Source organism: Petaurus breviceps, unplaced genomic scaffold (assembly GCF_028583685.1).
Source record: "Petaurus breviceps papuanus isolate PSGF00001 unplaced genomic scaffold, PetGlider_PUasm1.0 174, whole genome shotgun sequence".
Lineage (NCBI taxonomy): Eukaryota > Metazoa > Chordata > Mammalia > Diprotodontia > Petauridae > Petaurus > Petaurus breviceps.
Genome location: NW_027185761.1, coordinates 20,292,596 through 20,319,151, shown reverse-complemented (window position 1 = coordinate 20,319,151; position 26,556 = coordinate 20,292,596). Strand labels below are relative to the sequence as shown.

The 26,556-nt window shown below is 42.7% G+C and overlaps 1 protein-coding gene across 1 annotated transcript; it reads right to left on the bottom strand.

Moving 5' to 3' along the window:
- Nucleotides 1–292: 292 nt before the first annotated feature.
- CCDC174 (coiled-coil domain containing 174) lies at nt 293–26,348 on the bottom strand. Its single transcript, XM_069083864.1, has 11 exons — nt 26,167–26,348; nt 17,194–17,298; nt 16,524–16,624; nt 15,536–15,594; nt 14,325–14,505; nt 10,740–10,835; nt 10,163–10,296; nt 9,655–9,749; nt 7,251–7,383; nt 6,223–6,360; nt 293–3,102 (listed from the first exon to the last, which is right to left on the bottom strand). Exons 1-11 carry the CDS (start codon nt 26,206–26,208, stop codon nt 2,819–2,821), a joined length of 1,368 nt encoding a protein of 455 aa, XP_068939965.1. The 5' UTR covers nt 26,209–26,348; the 3' UTR covers nt 293–2,818.
- Between the last annotated feature and the right edge of the window lie 208 nt (nt 26,349–26,556).

Genomic DNA, 26,556 nt, shown 5'->3' with positions numbered 1-26,556 from the left:
AAATATGCATGTATATATAGATATATATAGTCATGTATATATGTATAAATATGTGCATATAGCTATATTTATGCACATGCATAAATATATGTAGGTATGATATATGCATATGTGTATATATAGATATGTAAACATATATAACATGTAAATATAGATTTAAATATATATTTGTGTCTAGCCAATACATACACATATTTCAGTTAAGCTCAGCAGAAACATGGTCTTAGTCATGTTTTTCTATAGAAGGCATTTGAATTACTTGTCCCCCAAAGATTAACAGAGGCCTTAAAAATGTCGACAGTGTTCAATTTATACATAGAAGAAATTGATAGGTTAATTTCCCCAATTGCTAACAGAAGAAATGTACATAATCTGATCACAGAAGTACATAAAAATAGATCTTTTAGTGTACAGATGTGTGACTTCAGAACTCTAATGCCACCTGCTGGAAACTGTAGTACAAATATATCTATAAGTAACAATAAAACCTCTATCTGATACTTCAAGGAATGAAGGTTTGAAATGACATGGAAGGAAAATATACAGAACACTGAACCGAGTTTATATTGAGGATAGGGTTTCAGGAATGGGTTAGGTGGTCTTTAGAAGCCCTATGAAAACGTGATGGGGAAAAGAGTTTGTGGACACTGAGTAAATGGCCCTGGACAGACTATCCCACTAGGTAGTGGGTGTTAACAAAGGAAATTCCATGAAACATTCAGAGACAGATTGCTTGTGGGGAGAGCTGAGGGCAGCCCTGGGGATGGGGGGGCCTTCGCTGACATCATTCTCTTATCTCCCCTGTTCATTGCTTCCCGTCTCCTATTAATTTTTCGTTCTCCCTTTGGCCCTCATCAATCACTCTATCTACCCTCTCACTGGCCCACTCAATCACATTCACACTCTTGTCCGCTCTCCACATCTTGTCTTCTCATCTTTTGTGGTTTCGTCTTTGACTGTTTTTCCCCAGCCTTCTTCCTTCATCTCTTATTTTTAATTACCAGCATTTTCCTTTGCCCTTTTTCTTCTGTTTGACCTTTCCTGCCCATGAATTCTATTTATTTCCCTCCATTTTAGTATAGCGGGAGGCCACTACCTCACTGGCTAGATTCCTGGTGGCGGAGGCCATGGGATGACATGGACAGGAGCCGCAGAGGACGATGGCCAGGACAAATGGTGATCTGTATCACTGGGGGGTCGATGAGACCACAGATCCATTTGGGCACAGAAACATTTAGCAATACAATCAGCTCTGTCACGGCTCACAGACGTGATAATCACAGCCAGCATTTACAGAGCATTTTAAGGTTTAGGAAGCGCTTTACACATTACCTCGTGGTCCTCACAACCACCTTGCGAGGCAGGTGCTACTATCCCCATTTTACATATGAAGAAACTGAGGCAGAGGGTTAAGTGTTGCCCAGGGCTACACAGACAGTGTCCAAGGCTAGATTTGAACTCGGGTCTTCCTGACTCCAAGTTCAGTGCTGCTGGTGTTGAGAACTGGGTTTTTATCCTTTTGATTTGGGCTTACAGTACAGTGTCTGAGGTTCACCTGGTCCATTCATTCTCTTTTCTCAGGGTCTGAGAAATACTTAAGAAGCTGAACAGACTTTGGCTGCCTGGACTGACTTTCCACCACACTCCCCTCCCACCATGAGAGTGTGGATGCCTGCCTGTATGGACATGCTACTTGAAGTTGGGGCAGGAGGCAACAGGCATTGGCTGCAAGGACTTCACAGGAGAGATGGTCGTCTTTCTGCATTTTCTCATCTTTGGCTTGGAGCCTGTGCCCTAAATAAACACTATCATTTTGGGGCAGAGAGAGGGAGTGGCCCACCTCTTACAAGACCCAGACCCAGAGGGGTGGTGACAGATAGGTGAGGACAGGAGGATAAATCCTAGTAATAAAGAACTCCCAGCAGCTTGTACTGACGAACAAGCCCTGTGCTCTGGCTGTTCTGTGACTAGGCAGGCTAGCCCATGAACTGTTCAATCAGCACACACTTACTGAGGGCTGGCCATGTACGAGATGCTATTCTAGGTCCTTCCTGTGGGTGTCAGTTAAGATGAGACATTTCTTAGGAACTACCAGACCAAAGCAGACTGGAAGCTCCTCTGTATCCCGTAATCCCAGGGAGATGCCTGGACACCGAGAGGCTAAGTGACCTGAGCAAGATGGTCAGAAGATGGACTTGAACTCGGGTCTCCTCTTTGTGGACCTGACATGGGCCTGCCTTTCTGCAGCGCTCTCTAGGTAGGTGACTCACTTGTTCTATTTTCACCTAAGAGTTTGCTGCTTGATTCTTTCAGGGTGACAGTGTGATTGGGTATTGAATTCACTCACTGCCCCACCTCACTCACCACTGCATCTTGGGGGAAGATTCTCCTTAACAGATTTAAATCAACTCATTTGGAAGCTAAATCCTTTTAAGATAATCATATGTGATCTAGACTCTGACAAAATTGGAATAATTAGCAATGGGAACAAGTGTAAAAATTTTTTTGTCAGAATTTTTTCTGATATTTCAAATATGAAAGAATATTTCCATTACAATTCCAAAGGGGATTTAATCCAACTAAAATTATACATCAGTCTAGCCCTGCAGCAGCAGAATTCCTAGGGTCTCAATTCTGCTGGACTCTTCTCTTCCACATTAACAGCATTCTAATGACTTACATTTCTTTAATGACAGCATGGTGATCTCACCTCCCATGGAAATGCCAATGGGGAGGAAATCAATGTTCCTGAAGTCAAGTTTTCCCTCTAAAGGAGGGAGCTGGCAGAGCAGAAACCATTGTCCAAAGACTTGTACGCTTATGTCACTTGCTTGTAATAGGAAAGCATGTCATCCAGACTTTGGTAAAGGGGGCTGGGAGCTCGTCCTGGGTGTTCAGGGGGAGTTGTGGAGGAGGATTCATTACTCTGGCCAGAGTCAAATCCTGAGGCTTCGTGTGAAGGTCCAGATTGGTTCCAAGTCTGGCCAGTGACATGACCAATTCTCTTCTGGTTCAAAAAGTAATCTGATGGTGGGGCAAACTCGGGATCTCTTTCAGCCCTGAGATCTGACTGCCTCTTTGACCAGTGTCCAAAAGAAAATTCTATAGGGAAAAGAAAAAAAAAACTTTTAGAATTCTTTTACTCCCCAAAGACCATGGAGTATTCTTCACCTCAACAGGGAACTCTACATTTGATAAAGAATTCTGGAATTCATAAATTTACATGATTTGTTTAATCAGATTGTGTATTACAAAGCATTTTTGTAAACTACAAATCACTATAATAATGTAAGGTATTCATTAAAACATCATAAGGACCAGAATGGCTCCCTTTCATAGTTATGGCTTAAAAGAAATGTTAATTAAGTGAGGAGTAGAGATAATCTCAAAAAAAAAATAAGATAATTTTGAAAATATGAAACTAAAAAAACACTTTTGCATTTAAAAAAAAACAATGCAAATTAAGATTAGAAAGGGAATGGGGAAAAAAGGGAATTAGAAAGGGAATGAGGAAAGAAAATCACTGTTCTGTCTGTGAGGATCTGATACCTAAGGTATAAAGGTAACTAATGTGAGACCAAGAGCCCAGTGGATCCCCAATTCCAAAAGGAAGGCAAACTATTAGCAATGTAAGAGACTGTTCCAAACTACTGATGATAAAAGAAATTGCAAACTAAGTAATATCAGAGATCCCACTTCAGCAAGTCTCTTAACCAGCCTCCCTCCCTGGGCCTCTGCTTCCTCCCCTATGGAAGGAGGTGCTGGACTAGAACTAGGCTTCTGGACTCCCTTCAAGCTCTAGATCTATAATTTGAACATTAATTAATGTTTACTAATTAAATTAATTAATTAACATTAATTAATCCCCCCCCCCTTTTTTTTGCATTTTGGAGGGCAATTGGGGTTAAGTGACTTGTCCAAGGTTACACGGCTAGTTTTTTTTGTATGTGTGTTAAGTGTCTGAGGCCGGAATCGAACTCGGGACCTCCTGACTCCGGGGCTGGTGCTTTACTCACTGCGCCACCTAGCCACCCCAACATTAATTAATCTTAACAATTAATAAGTATTTATTAAGTACCTACTATGTGCCAGCACCTGTGAACCTGGAAGTTTCACCTCACACTTAGAAAGATGACAAAACAGAATAATCACCACTGGATGGGCTGCCACAAGACAGGCACACTAATGACGCTGTTGATGGAGTTGTGAACTTGTCCAACTACTCTGGAAAACAATTTGCTAAGAAACTGACTAAAATATCCATACCCTTTGATCCTGGAACCCCAGTGGTAGGCATCTACCAGCAAGTAGGGGAGAGGGAGTCAGAAAAAAAACATCACAAAAGCAAGTCTCCAAAACACCAGCCCATTCCAAGCAGCATTTTTGGTAGCAGCAGAGAAGTATAAACATAGCAGATGCCTCCAAACTGGAGAACGGCTAAACAAGCTGTGGCCCATGAATGTAACAGATCTGTGGGTGTTGTGAGAGGGGCAGGAGAAGACTTAAGTGAACCAAGGCAGAGCTGAGTAAACCAGAGCCAGAAAGACAAGCACAAGACAGCAACAATGTTAATGGAGAGAAGGGAAAGAGAAATGAGGAAACAAAGCTGGGCCATGAGAGGCCCAGGAGAGAGAAGAGAAAACAGGAGTTAGTGGACAAGCACTTACTAAGTGCTGGCTGTGTGCTAGGGCTATAGCAGCCCCTGCCCTTGGCGAGCTCAGAGCCAGAAGGGCCTTCTCCCAAGGGGAGGAAGACAGGGCTGTGGAACACAGAATACTGGAATACTGTCAGACTCAGCTGCTGTAGGAGTTTGGCAGAATTGTTTTTTTTTTCTTTTTCTTTTTTCACTCTTTGATACAAGGGGTAGATTGCTGGGGAAGGGATATTTGGAAATGAAGGTGATACATAAACAAAAGATATCAGCAAAATAACTTTGGGCAGCTATGTGGTGCAGTGCCTGGATTCAGGAAAATCTGAGTTCAAATCTGACCTCAGACACTTGACACACTTAGTAGTTGTGTGATCCTAGCAAGTCACTTAACCCCATTTGCCTTAGTTTGCTCATCTGTAAAATGAGCTAGAGAAGGAAAAGTCAAACAACTCTAGTAGCTTTGCCTAGAAACTCCAAATAGGGTCAGGAAGAGTCAGAAATTACTGAAATGACTTAACAACAAAAATAGTTTTATTAAAAAGCAAAAAGTGCATTTTTGTATTTATAAATAAAAAAAGTATTATTGTCTGCATGGACAACCAAAGTCCTCCACCAATGCTTCCTCACAGGGTAGAGATGGCCTTGGTGGAAGACCATGACAAGGAAGCCTGGGATATGGCAGGCCTACCAAGAAGGGGAACGTCAAGGTTGGGCCCAGTGCTGGGAGAGGGCTAACCCAACCAGGATCAGAAAGGATCAAGAGAGGACCAACCACAGTAACTCATCAAACCACCTACCGAGGCAAGAAGGAATTTCAAGTACCCACAAAGCCAAGATCAAAATCCTTCAAGTACTTAAGTACTGCTATTATTAGGCAGGTACTTCACAGGCTAAAACCCTGCATATGAGCAAAGAAGCATTTTGAAGGCTATGCAGGGGTCTAGTCTGAGGCTTCATTTTTATTTCTAACCCAGTTTCCTCCATTATGATCCAGCCTCTCACTAATGAAGCCGGCATGATCTCAGGGCCCAATAGTTCTGACCAGAAGCATCAACCAGGAAGGAGTGCTGTCCCAGCAACTGACCCACAGCCTGGGTTAAGGTCCCACAGAAAAAGGAAGTCAAAGTTCCTAAGAATGAGCTGGGAATCTTAAACCTGCTGCTGATACCTTCCAAAAGTTTTCTGAAAGCCAAGGTCAGTGAGTGAAATCGGAAAGGCCTCAGCAATTGTTATGCTGAGCTGCTGCCATGGGAGGGCAGCAGAAATTAGAACAATTTTAAATGATTCCTAAAATGACTTCTTGGGATGGTATAATTTTGCAGCATTTCTCCTTTATTCTTTTTTGTCTTTAATTTCCTAGCTCTCTGGGCCCAAAGTGAGTCTGTGAGATGAGGAGAAGCCAAGCTAGAGGGTCAGTTGAACTCCCTGAGAGCCCTGGGGAAGCTGCAGGAGCCTCTGGAAAGGATTAGTCAGGTACAAGGGGCTCCAAGAGCCCCTCTGTAGGGATGTAGTAACTCCTGCCCGAAGCATGAGGGTCACAAAGCACGCACTCCCCTGACCAGCCTTCTCACCTTTGCCTCTGTCCCACTCTCGGACATAAGGGATGCCTGGCTTGGTGTCTTTTCTCTCCTGGATGATAACTTCCACTTTGCTCTTTGGGGCAGCTGGAGTGGCTTTTGGTTCTGGAGGGAGAGGTCCAATCACTTCTTCTATTAGTAGAAAGCACAAGATTATTATAAGATTTAAGTTATATCAGCTTGAATATATCCCTTTGGAAAAAAGTTTACAAAAATAAAACATTAACATCAAGATTAAAAACAAAAACAGGAATTCCTCCAATTATTCATTGACACCAACAACTTTGGGTTCTACCCCTTTCTTAGTTAAAGACATGAGTGTGGAGGCCATAAAGGGCCAGGACCCTGGAAGGGGGCCTTGTGGTTCACTCTATTTATTTATTACACTTTAGAGAAAGGGCAAAGCAGCAGCAGCATTGTGGGGACTCGTCACCAGACCCCAACATAACAATATGTAAAACAGACAGTGCCGTAGAGTTGTGGACAACTGCCTAGGGATAATCACTGTTACTATGGAGGAAAGCTACTGAAATTCCTAAGATTCTCCCAAAACTTTGTCCAAGCTGGATGGAATTTATTCAGCTTGTACAAGAGTAAAATACACACACACACACACACACACACACACACACACATTCTCCATTTAATTAACACAAAAATAATAATAAAAAAGTTTGTCATAAATTACTTCCATCTGACATCGGATTAATCAAAATATAGGCTGCAATTACAAATTTAAAGGGTAGATGACTCAAATTAGTTTTTATAGTTGATTATAAAGGAATGTTAACTGTTAAAACTTCCTTATTTTTAAAATATCAGTTTTCCCTGTAGTGTTTAAATGCTATGTTTGAGAATATTCCCCTTCTCACTCATTTCTTAAACAGACCATTAAGTCTGTTTATTCTGCATTATTTACTTAAAAAAATTTCTTTTCTCAGAAAGAGAAACTACAGTCTGCATTTATCAGCCATTTCACTGAAACTTCACTTTGGAGTTCAGAAATATGGACTGTGCTGTACCTTCATTCTCTTCTTCAGGCCCATCCCCCTTTAGCTTCTTCATCTTTCTCTGCCTCAGTTTTGCAAGCCTGGCATCCAGCAGGGCCTTTCTCTTTTCTTTGATGTTTTCCCGTCTGGTTCTTTGGTCTGTAGTCTGAATAAACGGATATAAAAAGTGTTAAAAATGAAGTTTGCATTTAAACAATTAGAGGAAATACTGTTTTCACCTTTTGAATATTTCTAAAAAGAACTGAAACTACACAAACTTATTGTACTTATCAACATACTCAACTTTTCATATGTAAACATATGCAGCAGAAAATTTCAGAGTCAAAGCGATCACAGAGTTCATCTAGGATGTAACATGTATCTGAAAAGAAATCTCTTCTCTATGATAGCCCTAACAAACATTGGTCATTCAGCCTCTACTGGGGAGAGAGGGAGAGAGAGAGTGTGTGTGTGTGTACCCTAACTCCTATATAGTCAGTTCTCTCTTTATGTAAATTTGCATTGCACAAATTTCAAAGTTATGTAAAGAATTCTGAAAGAAATCTGCATTCTAAAAAAATACCTATGGTAACTTTATGATACAGTGCTGTGCTCTCTCTCTCTCTCTCTCTATTCCTGCCCCAAGGCTTGGTGCTCTGTGGCCTCCTACCCTGCCACCAAACAATCCTCCAAGTGAAAGCAGAAGAGTGGTCACACACAGACCACTAGTGCTGCTGGATCCTGGTCTGGCCTGAGACCTCTGCCTCTTCTGTGGGCCCCCATCTGGGCACCATGTGTCCGTCCTTGGGCCCATGTCACCTGTCTGTCTGTCTGGCCCCAGTGGCTCTGCTCCTGTGGGGTTTTTCTTTTGGCTCCAGTCGTGTCCCCAAATGGCTGGCCCAGCCCCCAGCTGTTCCTCCTCCTGCTCTCACTTCTAGGTCTCTGGACCCAACGTGTCCTTGAACACGGCCTCCTTCCTTCCTGCCTCCTTTTCTCCCTCCCTTCCCCACCTCCACAGGCAAATCCACATTACATCAAAATTGCTTTACGTAGAAGTCGTCAGAGCGGCCCACTTACTTAATGAATGAACTGCCTGTATGTATAAATACACATATATGTCCATATATGTGCACACAGGCACATGTGTGTGCATGCATACACAGCTTTATCCACTTCTGGAGCGCTTTAATTAAGAAGTTTTTCCTCCCATCAAATCATAATCTGTCTTTATACATTGTTCCTAATCATCATCTAAGGGTCAAATAACTGATGTCTATGACATATAAAGTATTTTGTTGTTACAACCATGTGAGGCTGGTAGCTCAAATATTATCCACATTTACGGCAGAGACAGTGGAGGATCAGGAGGTCTAAACAACTTCCTCACATCTACACAGCCAGGAGGTGTCACAGCTTGGATTTGAGTCCACCTAATCCTGTGTCCCTATTACATACACACCTTCAAATATTTAAAAATAGCTATCACAGCGCTGCTCGGTCTTGCCTCCCCTAAGCTAAATATTTTGAGCGGTCTAAACACTGATCCTTATTGAATGTGGCATGGCTTTTATTCCCAGCCCATCCTGGTGACCCTCCTATGAACTCTGCCTAGTTGTTCCCTGTCCTTCCTCAAATGTGGGGCCCAGAGTGGTCCCTAACTCTTGATAAAGGCTGGCTATGGCAAGGTACAAGGGCACTAAGAGTCTACCCAGCTCTAGGCACTATGCTTCTGCCGATGAAGCCTAACGCTGCAGCAGCTGGGGGACTTCCCTGGCTTTCTTTCTGGTAGTCCCCATGTCTTTTTCAAGGTAACAGTTAGTGAATGTCCTGTACTAACACAGTTGCCTTTCTGAAACCCAATGGAGTGCTCACCACTTATCTCAACAGAATTTCGTGTTATAGCAGGAGCCCTGCCTCCCATGGTTTGGATCCCCATCTGGTCACTAGCGTTGCCCACCAGCTTCGTATCACATTCTAAAAACGAACTCAAACCAGTTCACTGGTTTACATATCACCTTAAAGTCTCCAAAGGATAGTGACTGTCAATGTTATTTTAGTATTTCAAACTCCCACGCAAGCACACTAAAGCTCTTGTAAGGCTGGACAAGTGGGTGCCACGTGGTGTTAGAGCTCAGGAGGACAGCTGAGGAAAGTTGATCCGGCTCCTGCTGAAGCATCACCCTAGGTAAGAGTAAGTTGCTTCTCTTCACAAAGACACTAACACAAGTTGACGCCTCCTATGTGCCCTCATTAGACATGTAATCGTGTAAGCAGTGAAAATGTAAAACCACGAGGCAGCTTGGAATGTCTACACACGATGGAAGCCGTGGTCTTGGCTCTTTCTTTGGGCTGATTAGATGTCTGCTATTCCCCAATAGCAGAGTGAGAAGGAAAAACACGCCCACAGAAAACTGGCTTTCAGTTGTGAACCTCACACCTGTTCTCGCAGCATTTCTAAAGTCTCCATTTGCTTGTTTCTCAGTGTTTTATCTCGGGCAAAGGCAAAATATCCAACACCAAGTTGTCGGGCCTCTGAAATAAATAAAAACCAAATAAGAGATCTTCCTTGACTTTCACCAAGGTTTAAGTTACATGAACACTCAGTTTCCTAATAAAGTCAGAAAGGAAAAGACCTGAACTCAAGTAAAGATAGAAATCATATAAATAAAATTTAAATCCAGTATCAATACTGCTTGACAAATATGAAGAGGTAAAATATAGACCCACTGTTAATCTTCAACTATGGAACTTTCCCATTTTCCTTGGGCTACACAGGTTTTCAACAACCTGATCACTTTCTAAGGGTAAAAAAGTGAACTAACAGGACACTAACTATCTTCACTGCAGCTGTTTATATACCCTACTTTCTCCCCCTCTCATGCCCAACCCCACCCCATTCAGCACCTTTAATTCCAGATGACAAAGGTCAAGAAAAACAAGGCTACCATTTTCTCGAATGTCCTCGTAGTGGACAGGTCCTACTGGTCTGCTCAGGGCCTCCTTCTCTTCCTCCTCCCACTGCTGTCGCTGAAGCTCTCTTCTCATATCTTCAGACAACAGAGTTTTGTCACTAACATAGCTAGTTAAATAAGAAAACAAGCAAGGCTATCTTCAAATAGGAGTCGTATGGAACATTCCTGTGCTGCAATTCAGAGCTGAAACATTTTCTTATGGTAAACAATGAGAGTCACAGAAAGAATTTCACTTGGAAAGGTGACAAAACAGGGCATGGACTCTGTGAGATGAGAGCATCATAGCCTTAAATGACAGGACACAGATTCGGAGGTGGAAGGGCCCTGTGTCATGATGTCCCACAGGGGAGGAGCCTCTGAAGGCTCAGAGGGCACATGCACCTCCTAAAGTCACACACTAGAACAGAGTGTGCTGCACAGTGGGTCTGTTAGGCTGAAGGCCCATCACTGGTTAGTGAAATATCAGAAATTCTATTATAACAAAGCTTCATCTCTACACTAGGACCACCAAGGCATCATGGCAGGATAGAGTTCTTTCACGTATACTTACGGCTTTCCCTTAAGATTTTTATCCATTTCCAACAGGCTTGGCAAATCCTTTTTCATACAGCGTCTAGAACGACCTAGAGAATCCACGTAATCGACCCTGAAAGGAGAAAACAGAAATGTCAGGAAGGATGTGTAAGCTCAGGTTTATGCTTTCCTAAATCAGGAAGTTAGTGCATTGAAGAATGAAGCTGGCTAAAGAAAATTTTAACTTACTGATTACGAACCATTAAAGAGAGTATTTTTTAAAAACCACCCTTAAAGTTGACCCACAACAGATTTACTATATATTAATCTCACATTTAGAAATTTTATAGAATCAGGTCTTGTCCAGCTCTGATTTCTAACAAATACTACCACAGTTCCAGACTGCTTGAGCACAGTCCAGAGTTGGATATCAATTTCCTAAACTATGCCATATTCACTTGTTTAAGTTAATTCTGCATCCTCAAAGTTTTCAAACAGCTCATTCTAGTTTTTATCCCTGTTCTTCCCCACAGTGGAAAGAGTTGGGAGATCAGAGTCATTGTATCTCTCAGAGCCTGTTTCCCCATCTGTAAAGTGGGGGTAACACTTGTATTATCAATTGCACAGAGTTGTTGTGAGGGGAGTGTTTTACAGAGATTAAATAGCTATACAAAGGTGGGTTTATTATTGTTGAATCAGCACTTTTCCCCTTAGACTTTTCGATTTTTAAAAGGTCAGAGTTTTTTTTTAAATTATTTTTAAGGTAGTCCTCTGTAAAAACTTCCCAGTCAACTAATTCTTGCATCCCCCTTTAACTTTGATTCTTTTTCTTATTTTTGCCCAATTTTAGAAGTTTTTAAGATTATGGAAGGGAAAACACAAGGAAAAAATAACAGATTTTTTTTTTTGCACAATCTGACCAATGCATAATGGACATACAAAAAACCAAAGATGATCTCAACAGATCACCAACTCACACATTCTTATTTAAGAGATGAAGAAAAAGAGGCTCAGCCAGAAGACTTGCCCAAAACTGCCCAGTGGCCGGTGGCAGAGCTGGTGCTAGAATCCAGATCTCCCGAGTCCTGCTCTGGCCCAAACTGACCTCCACCAAAAACATTAAACTAGTATTATGAGGTGACTGACCGAATTAAAAAGAGAATTTTAAAAGACTGTAAATTCCTTAAGGATAAAGATTCTCTATGAGCATAGATCTGGGGCCAGGCAGGACCTGCGAGGCAATTTGGTCTGTCTTCCTCATTTTATACATACAGACAGTAGGGCCCAAAGAGCTGAGGGGACTTGCCAGAGGTCACCCAGAGAGTTATCAGAGGATGGATCTGAACCCAGGTCCTTTAACCCCAGAACTGGTGCTTTTTCCCTTGCTCCAAGCTGCCTCCCTAATCTTGTGTGATAGCTGTGCTTTACATCTCAGCAGAGATACGAAGTGGTCCTCTGCAACAGCGGCTAAAACCAGAGAAACTTGGGTTCAAGCCCCGGCTCAGATACACGCTGGCTGTGTTACTTTGGCTAAGTCACTTAAACTCAGGGCTATAGGAAACTCTCTACAACTTTGGGTTTCAGAGCAGGTGGAAAAAGAGCTTGGTCACCTTAATCCCTATGGAATCCCTATTCCTATATATAAGAGCAGCTGGGCCAATGCTGGGGACACAGTAAAGAACTCCAGAGTACAAATGCTGGGAGGGTCTTAGGGATCACTTAGTGACCAGATTCTAGTCCCTCCTCAATTTCCAAAGGAGGAAACAGATGCCCAGCAGTTGAGTGATGGGGACAGTCAGGACCTGGGTCTTCTGAGACCTAGTCTTGGGCTTCTTCCATTACACCAGGGCAAGACCTTAGTAAATACTTGCGGATTCACGGACTCACTAAATAGTTATGGCCATATGCATGCTTAGAGATGCAGCTCTCAATGCTTTAAATGTTTTTTCTTCCAAATATGATGAAAGCAAATACACAGATTGAGATCTCAATATTCAAACCATGAAATTAAAGACGGAATGCTTGGGAATTCATCACTGCAGTCCTAAGCTGATCACTACAAGAAATAAAACCTCTAACTATCTAAGCTGTTTCCTCTTTTAATGAATAAACTGAAAGGGGAAAAAAAAGATCTTGCCAGATGGCCTTCATCATTATTTACAGTATCACTGCTGAAAGATTATCCACCACCTGGAACTTAACTACAGAGTACTTTTTATGAGCACTTAGAATGCTACAGCTTAATTTAAAAACAAAAAGGCATTAAGAAATGCTGGTAAAGCAGCTCCTTTCACCATATGGTGGCATGTGACACCTTCAATTGTCCCCCAAACTCTCCAGATCACTGAAAAATTGCTGTGATCATACGGCATTAATAAAAGAACAATGGCATTAAGCCTTCCAAAAGAGATGAGATTTCCATGATGAATGTCCTTGCTGAAGAAGCTGTGGAAAACAAAGTTTCCAGGAGTATGGAAGCTCAATAACTACCGGTTAAGCCAACTGTTCAATCAACAGATCCTAATAGTGGGAGCTACTGTTGGGCACAGGAAGACAGGAAGCCGCACCTGTCCCCAAGAAGCTTATGATTTAGTTGAGGAGACAAGGCATATGCATGTGAAAAGACGAGTAAGAGATCTAGGGATGGAATTAATGTTAGTACAGAAAGGTGCTGTTAGTCATGAGAGGAGAGAGGAAGGAGAGAGGGATGGAGGCTGTGAGGCAAAGCCAGGCATGGAGAGACAGAGAGAACCAGAGAACAGGTCTGGGCAGAATGGTTCTGGAGGGCTTCTAGGGAACAGGATTAAAGGATAAGATTAAGTAAGTGAGGGAGAATGGGAACAACACTCCAGGCTGGGGTTTCCCCTTCTAAAGTTCTTGTGCACCCGTTTCTAGCAACTCTTTTAAGGCAAAGATAATGTCTTCTGGAGTTTAACTGATCAAGTACCTTGAAACATCAAAATCCCCACTAAGACAAAACGTTAAACTTGTGTTTTTATCTCAACCTAAGGAAAACACCAGGAAGGTGAAATTCAGGATCATTTAAATAGTAAGGGCTGACTGTTTACATTCATGTGAACTTTATTAAGAAAAAAAGAATGTAGTTTCTGATCCATTTTCAGGTTTTTTTTTAAGTTTTCATTTAATTTCTACAAGGACCAATATATATATCAGAATATTTCATAACTGGGTATTTAGTGGAGTTAACATTTAACAAAATATCTGCTTATGCTCATAGCCCAATACAGAACAGAAATGAAGTAGCAGAGACATCCGTCCTAATCTGTAGCAGAAGAAACAGTACAGAATAGCCCAGTTCTGATCAGATATCACTTCTGGACTTGCTTTGTTTTTCAGAGCACATTTCTCTGGGGGTGCTAAACTGCTGTAGAAAGTCACAGAATGTGTTGTGGATAGAAACAAGGAGAAGACATTCATAAAAAGCCACGTTTACCTCTGTAAAAACCCATTCCAACCTTAATATCACTTAAGGAGAAAAAAATCAAGGGAGAGCAAGGTAGCAATGAAAATGAAAGCCATGATGTTCTGGGAGAACAGCATGAGAAAAAAGGGAAAAAGTGAGTCTGACATAATAAGACAGGAATGCATAGATACTACAAACCATTCTTCACTGGGGTCACGGGGAAGAGGGATATCAGCTTCAGAAAGACCTTCATCTCTGTCTTCCTCCTTTCCAGCAGTCTTTTTAGATTCTTTGTTCAGGTTTAGGGCTTGCATTTCTTTTCGTTTATCTATGATCTTCTGCGTGAAGTCCACAAGGTACATATCTTCTGTTTCTTCATCTGAGAGAAAAAAAATCAATTTTTAAATATATGACATCAAAGAACACATTGAGTAAGAAATCAATACAAAACAGTCCCATTCTTCTCCACGGTGGCTGACATTTCCCTTGACAGCTTCATCAGATGACGTATGCACCTCTCCTTGTCCACTCTTACAAAGACACAAGCTGACTGCCAGCCGTCAATTCCTTACTATTTAAAATGAACCAAAGAAAAGGCCTTTCAAGATTCCACAGCTGCCCACTGTCTTATCAATGAAGACTGACTCTTGGGGGCATCTATGCCCAGTGAGAATGTCACTGGCTAGAGAATACAATGGTTAAGTTTTTCAGAGAAACATTGAGCCAATGGCAGAGGGCAGAAAACAGAATTACCTTTCTCTATTTATGACAGACAAACCAATGCAGAAGAACACTAGCCTGTGCAAGACATTCTCAATGTGAGTGGGGAGAATCACAGCACCTGGTATGTGGTGGACTGTATTTGGCCTATTTCATAAACAAACTCCTTAAACTGTTTTCTGTGAGATTTTGCTACATTAAATTTAAGGTTTAAAAAAGAGTCACAGGAATCCTACCTAGTCACTTAATAAATATTTATTCAAAGCCTACCATGAATAACCCAAAGGGCTAGGAAAAAATAGGCCAACAGAAGCAGTGCACTGAACCCTTCCCAGAATTTGACACAGTGCCCAGCATGGAGTGAAGCTCCTGTCAGAGCCAGGCCTGTTTCCTTCTCTGTCCTCGTGTCCCCAGTGCCCATCACAGTGTCCAGAATGTAGCAGGTACTTGTTGGCTGATCACATGCGTGGAATCAGAGCTCAATAAATACTGATGATTTGATTTAATTCCTTTTCTGTTTTGTATGTATAGAAGAAGGCAAATAATGGAAATCAACAGTATTTATGAACAATTGGCAGCTTTCTTCCCCATTATTACTGCTACTGAAAAACAAAGTACATAATTCAATAGGGTTCCAAGTGAAAAGAAAGAATTAGAAGCATGTCAACATTGCTCAGTTGTATATTCACCTAGGAAGTCTCCTTTAGTCATTTGTTCATACAATTTGGCTTTCTCTTCTAATTTTTCCCTAAAAAGAAGAAACAAGTGTTAAAAAAAATAGTGCTTTCAATCTAAAACCAATTCAGTTACTAAAGACACCCAACTAGAATGGGCATTAAATGTCAAGGAGGTGAGAGGACTACAGACACTAAGGACGAAAGGCTTTCTGTCTGAACCGTGCAGAAGAGGCACCCACGGACATGCTAACAAGAATGCACTGAACCTTCTTAACAGAAGTGAAAGCCAGTGGTACTCATAGTGTGGCCTCCACTGTCAGGGAGTTACAATCAGGGCCCCCTGTGGGCTGATGTCTCATCACAATGGTGTTTATATTATTATAAAGCACCTTCTTTTGGCATGAGCAATCTACTACCACTGCTAGTAATTATAACAAGAGTTGCTGTGTACTGATCACTTCAAAGTATATAAAGCCCTTTATAGACATGATTTCATTTGATCCTGACAACCAACCCCTCCGTGAGATAAAGTCCATTACAGGTGTCTTTATCTTTATTTTACAAGTGAGTAAACTGAGGCCCAGAGAAGGTAAGGTGTCTTTCCTGGTGTCACAAAGCCAGGAGGAGTCAGGCTGGTCCTTCTGACTTCTTAGTCCAGCACTGTCTAGATTATGGCAAACTATCAGACAACCCACTGGCATTTTATCTAAGGAATGGCTCTTCTGTCATTAGTTCTGGTGAGGTTTATTTTTTTGCAGGAGTAAGCAGGACCAGGTGGGACAGATGATCCAGTCTTTTGCCACAACTAAACTGGACCAGGGAGCTCCAACTGAACCATGCTGATTTCAAGGGTAGGAAAATTCAGGGAGCAACCAAAACAATCTCCTTTTTTTGGAGATCCCCTTTTTATTGGAATGATTTAGATACTCCTTTGCCTAAAGGCTAAAGTTAAATCTCTCAAAGGTTATGAAAACATCCATTTCCTGTGGCTTGATGTTACCTTGACTTGTCTAATGTCTTTTGCTCCTCGATCTTCTGTTCCGCGTCTTTTTCAGCCCGTTCTGAAACACCTACATTCTGTTTGTTCCAGACACTTGGTTTCTGGGGAATTAGAAAAAAAAAAAAACAAAAAAAATCCAACCCACAATAAAACTGACACATGACTGTCAGTAAGAACACTACTTATTAGTCACAGAAGGAAAACAACTTGCAAATAGTCAATGGAATACAAAGCCTACTGATGGTGCCAGATGTAGTGGGGGCTCAGAGTTACAGATGCACTAACAACAATTTCTATACAGTCACATAGTATCACTAGTAGCATTAATCTATTCCCTAATTACTGCTTCACTGAGTGCTCTAATTTTAGAAAATGACATATCTGAAAACTATAGTTAACATAAATGAAGATAAACCACTAAAATCTGAAGCCACTAACAGCTTTGAGAGCCCTCCTCATTACAATTCTGTTATTTTGCTGCTCCCAGTTGGTATCTATCCAGTATAATGATGCAAATGGATTTTTTCCCTCTGGGGTTATGTTAGAGCTATTTATTAATAACAAAACATGTAAATAGACATTGTGTTCTACCATCTGGGTTCAGGAGATAATATCTATTATTGTGAAAAATTTTATGCCTATATGTAATTAATAAATATTGTATTTCTACCTTGTTGGTTGATTTTGGTTTCCCTGGAACTCCAGCATCTTTGAGAAGTTTTTCTTGCTTGAATTCTTCTTGCTTTCGGAAAAGTTCAGCTTTCAGGTCCACTAACTAAAACAGAAATAAAAAACAATCACTGTTAAAGAATCAAGTCAAATAGATGATAACCCAAGGTGATGAGGAATGTATATTGCCCATATTATGGATATGCAATTATATGGGCAGCTTGTTGAGTCAGTCCATTAATACATGTATCTTGGATAAACTGAGGAAGAGGAGAAGATTGGGTGGATCAGGAAAGGTGGAAACTGGGTAGCACCCTGAAAGATTTCAAGAAGCCTCCCTAACACAAAAACTCACCTTAATAATAATGTTCTCCAATCAAAAGCCATTAACAACTATAGGAAAGAGTGTTCCAAATTACTAATGAATAACAGAAAAGAAAATCACAACAACCCCGAGGATTTACCTCACACTGGGCAAGTTGATAAAAATGGCAAAAAATGGAAGCTGACATTGGCAAGGCTGTGGAAAAACAAACACATCATCTGATACACTGTAGCTGGAGGTATGAAGTGACCCAACAACATGGGAGAACAATCTGACATTATGCTAAAGAAGCCACGAAAGGTCCACACTCTTTGACCCAGAGATACGTATTCCGAGGCCAATGATCATACATGCAACAAAATATTCAGAGCAGAACTTTTTGTAGTGGCAAACAAAGGAGATGCCCAGAAAGCAGGGAACGGTTAAACAAACTGTGTCACATGAATGTAATAAAGTATCACTGTGCTGTAAGAAATGATGAGAATTCAGAGAAACACAGGAATACTTTTTTCAACTGATACAAAGTGAAGAAGATAGAGCCAGGAGACAACAGACACAAACAAAACTATAATGTAAAAGGAAAGAATAACAACAAAACTGCGTGCTGAATAGACATAAGGACTGAACTTGACCCCTGCGGAGGTGGGGACTGTGAGTATGGAACACTACATGCCATCAATCTCGGATGATATGTTCATTTTGCTGAACCGCTTCCCCGAACCGCAAACCCAGGGCCTTTTAAATTCTTTGTTACAAGGGGTAACTTGCTGCATATGGAAGAGGGGAGAAGTATTCAGAAATGAATATATGAAAGTGACAAAAAAAAATAAATTATACCAGCCACAATTTTTAAAAATCATCCTGTCCTTGTGATTCTCTATGGCTTTAAATCATGGAAAACCATCATCTACAAAGAATCAAACCAAAAGACAATGAAGAAATTCATGGAATATGTAAGTAGGCTACATTGTCACATTACCAGTGACAATGGCATAGCACATTTCATCCAGAAAATGTAGGAAAATGAACAGAAGCTCAGATTTCACTGATACAAGGAATCTTAGATGGAAAAACTCCCTCTACCAATGCAAACTGGTATCTTTGCTTCAACTTCTAGTTTCATAATTGCCTAAAGCACAGAAAGGTTAAGGGACTTGCCCAGGGCCATACACCCTATATATGGACCGAGGTCTTCCTGGCTCCTTGAGGGGAGGCCCCCTCTTCACATACAATACTATGCTCTGAGATGGTGGGGATGACAGAAAGATACCCAAGTGCTGCACTAGTCTTCATTACAGGCTAAAAAATCCAGAGGATGGCTCTGAATGCATCAGACAGATGCTCCTCAGAAGATCTGTGGAAGGTGAACATAAATGAGAATCACACAGCAGAGGGCACAGATAGGTGTGATCTCCACAGGTAGAGAGAATACACTCATGAGATTCGTAACATTATCAAAATATTTTAAACAGGTCAATGTACTGATACAGTTCAGAGTGGATAATAAAGCAAAGGAGATCTCAGATGCAGTTACTGACTAGACATGAGGTGGCAGTGTAAAGAGAGCTGGACACTAAGTCAGAAGATCAGGTTTCAATCTTTTGGTCCATTTACTAAATACCTAGGTGACCTCAGGCAAGACACATGATCTTTTGGGCTTCAGTTCTATAAAACAGGTGGATTAAATAAGATGGTCCCTAAGGTCCTTTCCAGGATTTATAGGATTCCATGTTCTCTTGCCTTTCTACCGTCATCTACATCTTTAGCCTATCTTTATGAGCTTCAGAAAAGGTTTTTCTTATCTAGACAATCAGTTTGTATTTCAGAAAAATATCCCTAATGTCACTTTCCAGAGTAAAAGCCAGTTTCATTTTCTGAATTTAATTTTCCTTAACAGATGTTAAGCTTTCATCTTTTCCTCTGTGCCTTCCCTAAAACAAATTCTTCAATCACAAGGGCATAAACATACCTCTAAATGACACTCAGAAAGGATCATAAGATTTAGAGTTGAAAGGAATGTAGAGGTAATTCAGTCCAACTCTTTCATTTTCCAGATCCTATTTCTCAATATCATACTCTAAGAATCTATCCCCCAGACTGTATGCAGGAACCCAGAACCATCCCTACCTTTTGCTGGGCTGAGCTTTGTGGAGATTGTCTAGACTGTACTCTTCAGAGGTTAGGCTTCCCCAAATCAAAGGCTATAGCACTTGACATGGTTACCCACCCTCTCTTCTTTGGGTTTCCATGACTGCCCTCTCTTTGTTCTACCTGTCAGACTGCTTTGTCTCCATCTCTTTTGCCAGACTGCCATCCACATCATGCCTATGGTGTGTACCCCCCAAGGTTCTGTCCTGGGTCCTCTTCTCTTTTCTCTGTATATTATCTCATCATCTCCCACCAGTTGGACTATTATCTTCATGGAGATGATTTTTAAACCTTTTTATTCAACTAGTGAATAAAGGTATCTTTCTCCAAGGTATCAGTCTCATCTGACCAACTGCCATTTGGACATTTAGCACTGGATTTCTGTCAGCATCTCAAACTCATGTGATACAAATAGAACTCGTCTTTCCCCTCAAGTCCTTCCTTCTTCCCAACTTTTCTATTACAGCTGAAGCCCACCCCAGCTCCAGTGTTGCCCTCAGCTCCTATCTCTCACTTCTCTAACATACTCAATCGCTTGCCAAATCTTGTCGTTTCTTTCTCTCCCATACGCCTTCTCTATACTCACACAGTCACCACTGTGCTGCAGGCCCTCATCACCTCTTGCCTAGACTATTGCAACAGTCCTTTATATTTCTAATTTGCCTCAAGTCTCTCCCCACCATATAATCCATTCTCCACTTAGCTGCCAAAGGGATTTTCCTCAAGTGTTTGTATGATTGTGACATCTCTGTTACTCAATAAATTTCAGGGGCTTCTTATTACCTCCAAGGTTAAACAGAGAGTTCTTTGCCATTGAAGTTCTTCACCACTTGGGCACTTCCTACTCTTCCAGTCTTCTTACATTCTATTCCCCTCTGCGTTCAATGAGCCAACCAGACTGGACTATCTGGTGTTCCTCCACTCTAGCTCCCATCTCTTTACTTGGTACTGGCTTTTCCCATGCATACTGAGAATGCTCTCCCTTCCAATGCCATACCCTTGGAATGGGCTGGATCCCTTTAAGACACAACTGGAGGATCAAATCCTTGAGTAGACTTTTTCTGGTCCTCCAGTTGCCAGCGTCATCCTTTCCAGTGATTCTGTATTTATCTTGTTATGATTTTCATGTTGTTGATTCCATTAGAATGGAGGTTTCTTAAAGGCAGGAGCTGTTCTTGCTTTTTCTTTGCATTGCCAGCACTTAAGAAAATGTATGGCACAGAATAAGTACTTACCAAATGCTTACTGATGGACTGAAATGGGAGATCTCCGAGGCAGGGCAGAAACGTGGTAATTTTTCAGGGATGCGATGAGGGGATTTCGGGGACAGGCTAGATGGGTTGGCTGCTGGGGTCCTTTCTGATTTGGATATTCCTCTCTAATCTGAACCACAGAAAGGACCTCTCTATCTGAACCACACATTAAAAAGTTAAGACAAGAGGGGCTTGGAGGAACTTTTGTCTAGTCTAAGGAATAAGAATAGGAAATAAGAAATAAATAGGTCATAAGCTGTAAGCTTGACTCTTCTACTTACTTGTTGAACATAGACAAAGTATTTTATTTCTTTGGGCCTCATTTTCTTTATCTGTAGAACAAATGAGCTCAAATAGATAATTTCCTAAGGTCCCTTCCAGCTTTAAATAAACAAAACAAGGGAAAATACTATGTTCAGAACTTAGCTATGAGTTGGCACGTCATTAGCAAATACCTCAGGATTCCCTCTTATCCCATTCAAGGGTCTTTTGGTTGGTCCTTCTCTATCTGTTGACTGAAACATCAGAAAAGGACCAGCAGGTCACCAAAGCTTTCTTGGTCCCCTTGATGCCCCCAGGTGCACCATGACTCACCACTCCAGGATGCCGACAGCTCCCTGCCTTCCTCCTTTCTGCTGGGTGAAGGTTTGCTGATCTTACTTCTCTACACCAAAGGGATTTGTATCCCAATCTTTCAAAGCAAGAGAAGCAACAACTTAAACACTCACATAGGTGAGATGATAGGGCTGAATTTAATGAGATTAATTTAATGGGATAAATATAAATTTTCACACCTGTATTAAAAAAAAAATCTACTTCACAAATACAAGGTGACTAGGTACCAGCTGGAGAACAGTTTAAGAAAGATCTGGGGACAGATAAGAAAAGAACTTGTGGGCCCAAAGACTCCAAGGGGAAGGACTCCTTTCCTCCCTTCCCCAGGTCTTCTTCAAGCTCACTTCAGGGGCCAGCGGGCATCATCAAGCACAGGGGCTCCTGTGCCCATCTGCTGGGCTCCTTCCAAGACTCCTGATCAGACTCAACTCCTGCTACTGTCCAGCCTTGTGGTCACTATGGCCAATTCCAGTCACCGACGGGATCTCTGATGGCTCCTGCAACCTTCACAGCACACAATATTAAAACTGGGTCTGTTCTATGTCACTCATAGGCTCACAACAATCCTCTTTACTCTCAGAAACCGCCGAGGAAGAGTTAGAGGCTGTCGGCTCAGCTCTGCAGCAGCCTGTTAAAGAACTTTGCCAGCTCACATTTTGCCAACAGGAAGCAGCGTTGGGATGCTTGTGCATACTCTGAAGTGGAGGTAAGGCCTCTGTGTTATTCACACCTGGACTTGGGCTTACTAAACCTACTGTGCACTGGAGTGGAATCAAGAGAGGCACAATCCACACGTTCTAAGGACTAGGACCTCATCCATTGCACACCTGATGAGGAAACAGGCTTAGAGAGACACAGAGACTTGTCACAACTAGAACTGAATTTTCTGACTCCAAATCCACTGCACTTTTCATCACCCCAGCTTGGACAAAGCTTCATGTCCTTTCCTGACCTAATATTCCAGTATTCTAGGGTTCTGAGGGACCAGGGCCCAACTCGGAACTAGGCCAAACAATCTGTCTGGTATGGTTTCAGCAGACTCTGAAACATCCTACCTCCCTTCTCTTCCCCCCACCTCCTCAATTCCTCTTTGACCAGTTCTCTGAAGTCTGAAACTCCTCTACCGAGGGACAAAGTCTTTCATCCCACAGCTAGATAGAAGGCTTACAATTCGGAGACCCTTGGGAGAGGTCTCTGAAGGGAGGAGGAAAATGGGGCCACAGGCTCTCAAAAGCTGGTAAAGGGCCAGAGCGGGGAGGCTAAGAGCAAACTATGCCCATTTCACAGTTTTGCCTAGGGCTGGCCCAGGGGGTGATATAGTAAGGTAAATTATTAATTCATGTTAGAAAGGAAAGCACAGATGCAGTTCTATTATACACAGCAAGACTACATAAGACCTGCCCCCAGAACACCTACAAGATAGTCTTAGACACCGCCAGTGTCCTGGGGACAGAAAAGTCTGAACTTCTGCTTTAGAAAAGAGAGGAAAAGAATAAAAGCACCAGGATAGAGGGATACCTCACTGAGAAGAGGAGCTTCACCTGGACAGTATATGGATGGAAAATAATGGGGAGGGCAAGAGTGGGGGGGGAGGAGGGGACAAAAAGGCGGGGCGGGGAGAGAGAAAGATCATAATGAAAACCAATTTCCTCCCCAGCCCCATGTCAAATCCAATCTTTCTAACAAATTACGTCTCCCCCTCCTCCAAAATCCTGCTTTAAAAACCCACTTCTAGAAGACTGATCACAATTGGCCCTGTATGCTCTCAGAATATCTACAGACAGACCTATCTATTATGCTTTGTTCTTCACAAAAAAGGTTGTCTCAATTCTCTATCCCAAGCTGAGCTGGTTAACATGACAAAAATAAAAACATTCAGATCTTTTTTATTTAAAAGTATAACTCTGACATATATTTGGAGGAAATAGCAAGTTGTACATGGTAGAGTTGCAGTTTCTGATGCAATCATCTTTTTTTTTCTTATTATACTGTTATGGAAATGCCCATTTTATTTCATGAATTGAAAATAAAATAGTTATTAAAAAAAGATTGGGGGGGGGTTAAAACTACTAGACCACAGGCTGAATGAGTTAAAAAAAAAAAAGCCAATGGGATCTTGGGCATGTAGAGAGGGAGAAGGTGATAACCCTGCTGTACTCTGGCCCCTTCAGACACCACCCTGTTCAGTTTTAGGCACCAGGGCTTAAGAATGGTACTGAAAATCTAGAGAATCTACAAAGAGGACACTGAGAATGATGAAAGGCACTGAATCCATGTGATAAGGGGCAGCTGAAGGCACCAGGGTTGTACAGAAGAGAAGACTCAGGGGGGAGCAGGGGAGCTGTCTTGAAGTTTATGAAGGGCTGTCACATAGAAAAGGGATTAAATTATTTTCTGTCCAGCCCTAGAGGACAGAGCTAGGAATAATGGGTCAAAGTTAAGAAGGGGCAAATTGAAGCTTCCTGTGAGTATAAACTTCCCAGTGACTTAGCTATCTGTCACTTTCCCCTCATTGGGGAGCTTCAAGTAAAGGTTATAAGCCACCACCCTACCACCTTGCTGGCTCTGTAGGAGGGGGATTCCTTTTCAGGTGTGGGTTAGGCTAGCTGACCTCAGGAGGACTTTACAATTCTGATATTGTGATGGTATTACCAGGCATCACAAATTATTGTGATTAGTTGAAAGGGACCACAGAAGCAGTCTAGCCCAACTTCTACATGAACAGACAAAAATTCCTACAGCATCCTCAATATGGTCATCTAACCTCCTCTTAAAGACTGAGGGGCAAAATGTGCATCTTCTGGTATTCTAGGGGAGACAGTCCTTGTGTTGAGGAAGCTCTCGCTCTTCTGGAGCTTCTGAAATCCATTCTTTAATACTAAGGAAGGATCGGTTGGGGTCCAGAGATGCACACCAACCTGATACTTACACTTTGAATACATGTCAAGGCATTTACAGGGCCCTCCATCCTATTTAAACCATTCTTAGAACTTCATCACAGCATGGAGACACCTCTAAGTTCTCCAAAGCTGTGCTGATAGAGGGCAAGCTAATGTGGCAAGTGTGCCAAAGCCTTCATGTCCATCCCAGGCGATGGAAGGGAAATGTCGGTTGTCCAAGGTCCAGCATAGCTAAGTTTGGAAAGGTTAATGTTCTTAGCTGTGGAAACTCTCAGAGACTGTGTAAGCATAAGCAGTCTCATAGACAAGCCGCTACATGTATCAGTGAAGTCAACAGCCATACAGACAAAATTAAAGACCAACAAAATGTTTTATAGACTACCTGCTGTCAATATCTCCAAGAATCTGTGAGCTCAAAGTGATGACTTCTTCAGTGCTTCAATTCATCCACACCTTCTTATTCTGTGTTGCCCTCACTTACATCTTTTCACAAACACTCCCTTAAAGACCTACCCAATGTGCTGTATTCCTGGTAAAAAACCAACTTTTTGATTTCCTCAAAGATTCCACTAGGTCTTTGATGAAGGAGTGAGGTCAACCCAAGGATCCGGACCCAAGGAGGGAGAAAGGAGCTGGCAGCAGTCTTTGGTGTGGGTAACCCCCAAAGAATTAAGTCTGGGCAAATCCAGGAAAAAAATGAGACCTGAAAACAACTAGGTCCAGGAACCCAGGGGCAAGATAATAGCTTGGGACTACGGCTTAAAGTAGAACTTTTACATTTTCCTCCACAAGACAGACTAAAGACAGACACAAAGAAACTGGAGGTCAGCAGAGAGGTTAGGGCAGGAGAGACAGATCTAAGAATCATCTTCATAGAGACAAACACTGAGCCCACAGGAGAGGAGATCACCAAATGAGAAGGTATAAGGGAGAAGAGGGTCAGGGCGAGACCTTTGGGGGAATGAACTAGATCCAGCAAAGGAGACTAAGAAGGAGAACCAGGAGAGAACAGCCATGAAAACCTAGAGAGGTGAGAGTACCCAGAAGGCAGTGATCACGAGTTAAGAGATTACTGATCTGCTCCAGACGGGCGGTATAGACCCGGCATATTCAGACAAGCCTAAGTTGTCTCCAGCCATGGAAGAGGCCACCAGGAGCGGCAGGGGGTAGATCGTGGCGGGTCCCAAAGGGAGGCCGGAGAGAAAGGGGCCGGGGCACCCCTGGGGACCTTGGGGGTGCAGGGATGGGATCCGTGATGGGGGGCTTGGCTGGCACCACACGGGGTGTCCCCAGCCTGGGGAGGCCGGACCTCGGGGGCCCCTCATTCAGGGGTTCTCAGCCTGAAACTTTTTTTTAGTGGCTTGATAACTGCATTTCCATAAAAGTGGTTTCCTGTGTTTTTTTCTATGTATTTAAAGACGTTATTCTGAGAAGGGGCCCACGGGCTTCCGCAGACTGCCCAAGGGGGTGTCCGATATAAGAGACCCCCGACTGGTTCAAACTCTCCTTATTTTACAGATGTGGAAACCGAGGCCCGAAGGTCATATGCTTCTTTCCACGCTCTGCCCGGAGCTTCCCAGTCTAATGGGCTGGGGAGGGGAGGTCTAGGGATAGGAGCCTTTGGGGGGACCCATGGGGACCCCGAGGTCCAGGGTAGACATGGGGGAGAAGGCCTTTGGGGCTCCCATGGGGACCCCGAGGTTCAGGGGGGGGCCGGAGCGCGGCGCACTCACCGAGGAGGCCGTGACGTCCAGCGGCTTCTTCCTGCGGTCCATCGTCACGGATGGCCCGCGAAGGCCCGGCCGCACCCGAGCCCTGAGTCCGGGGTTCTCCCTCTCCCTTTCCCTTTCCTCTCCAGCAGTCAAATACCGGCGGAAGCGATCTTTCCGGTAGGGCCGTAAAGCGACGCGGAGGTAGCTTTCCCGACAGTGCCGTAAAACGCCGTGGACACTGATCGGCGCCATCTTGGGGAGGGCAAGTGTGGCTCTAAGGAGAAGTGGGAGGGAGGGGCGGGGCTAGTTGTTGTGAAGCCCTGAGGCTGTTTCTGACTAAGGAACTGGGCGAGGCCTTCTCTGCTGCGGTGATTTCTGCCCCCATGCCCTCCCTACCCCCCCACCTCCTTC

Bases quoted from the DNA above. Each gene is read 5' to 3' on its own strand.
- CCDC174 (XM_069083864.1), bottom strand. From the start codon at position 26,208: ATGGACCGCAGGAAGAAGCCGCTGGACGTCACGGCCTCCTCG. The intron at 14,506-15,535 runs GTGAATATACAA...TTTTTCTCTCAG, and splicing joins GACTAAAGGAGACTTCCTAG to ATGAAGAAACAGAAGATATG. The intron at 3,103-6,222 runs GTGAGAAGGCTG...TTTTCCCTATAG, and splicing joins AGAGTGGGACAGAGGCAAAG to AATTTTCTTTTGGACACTGG.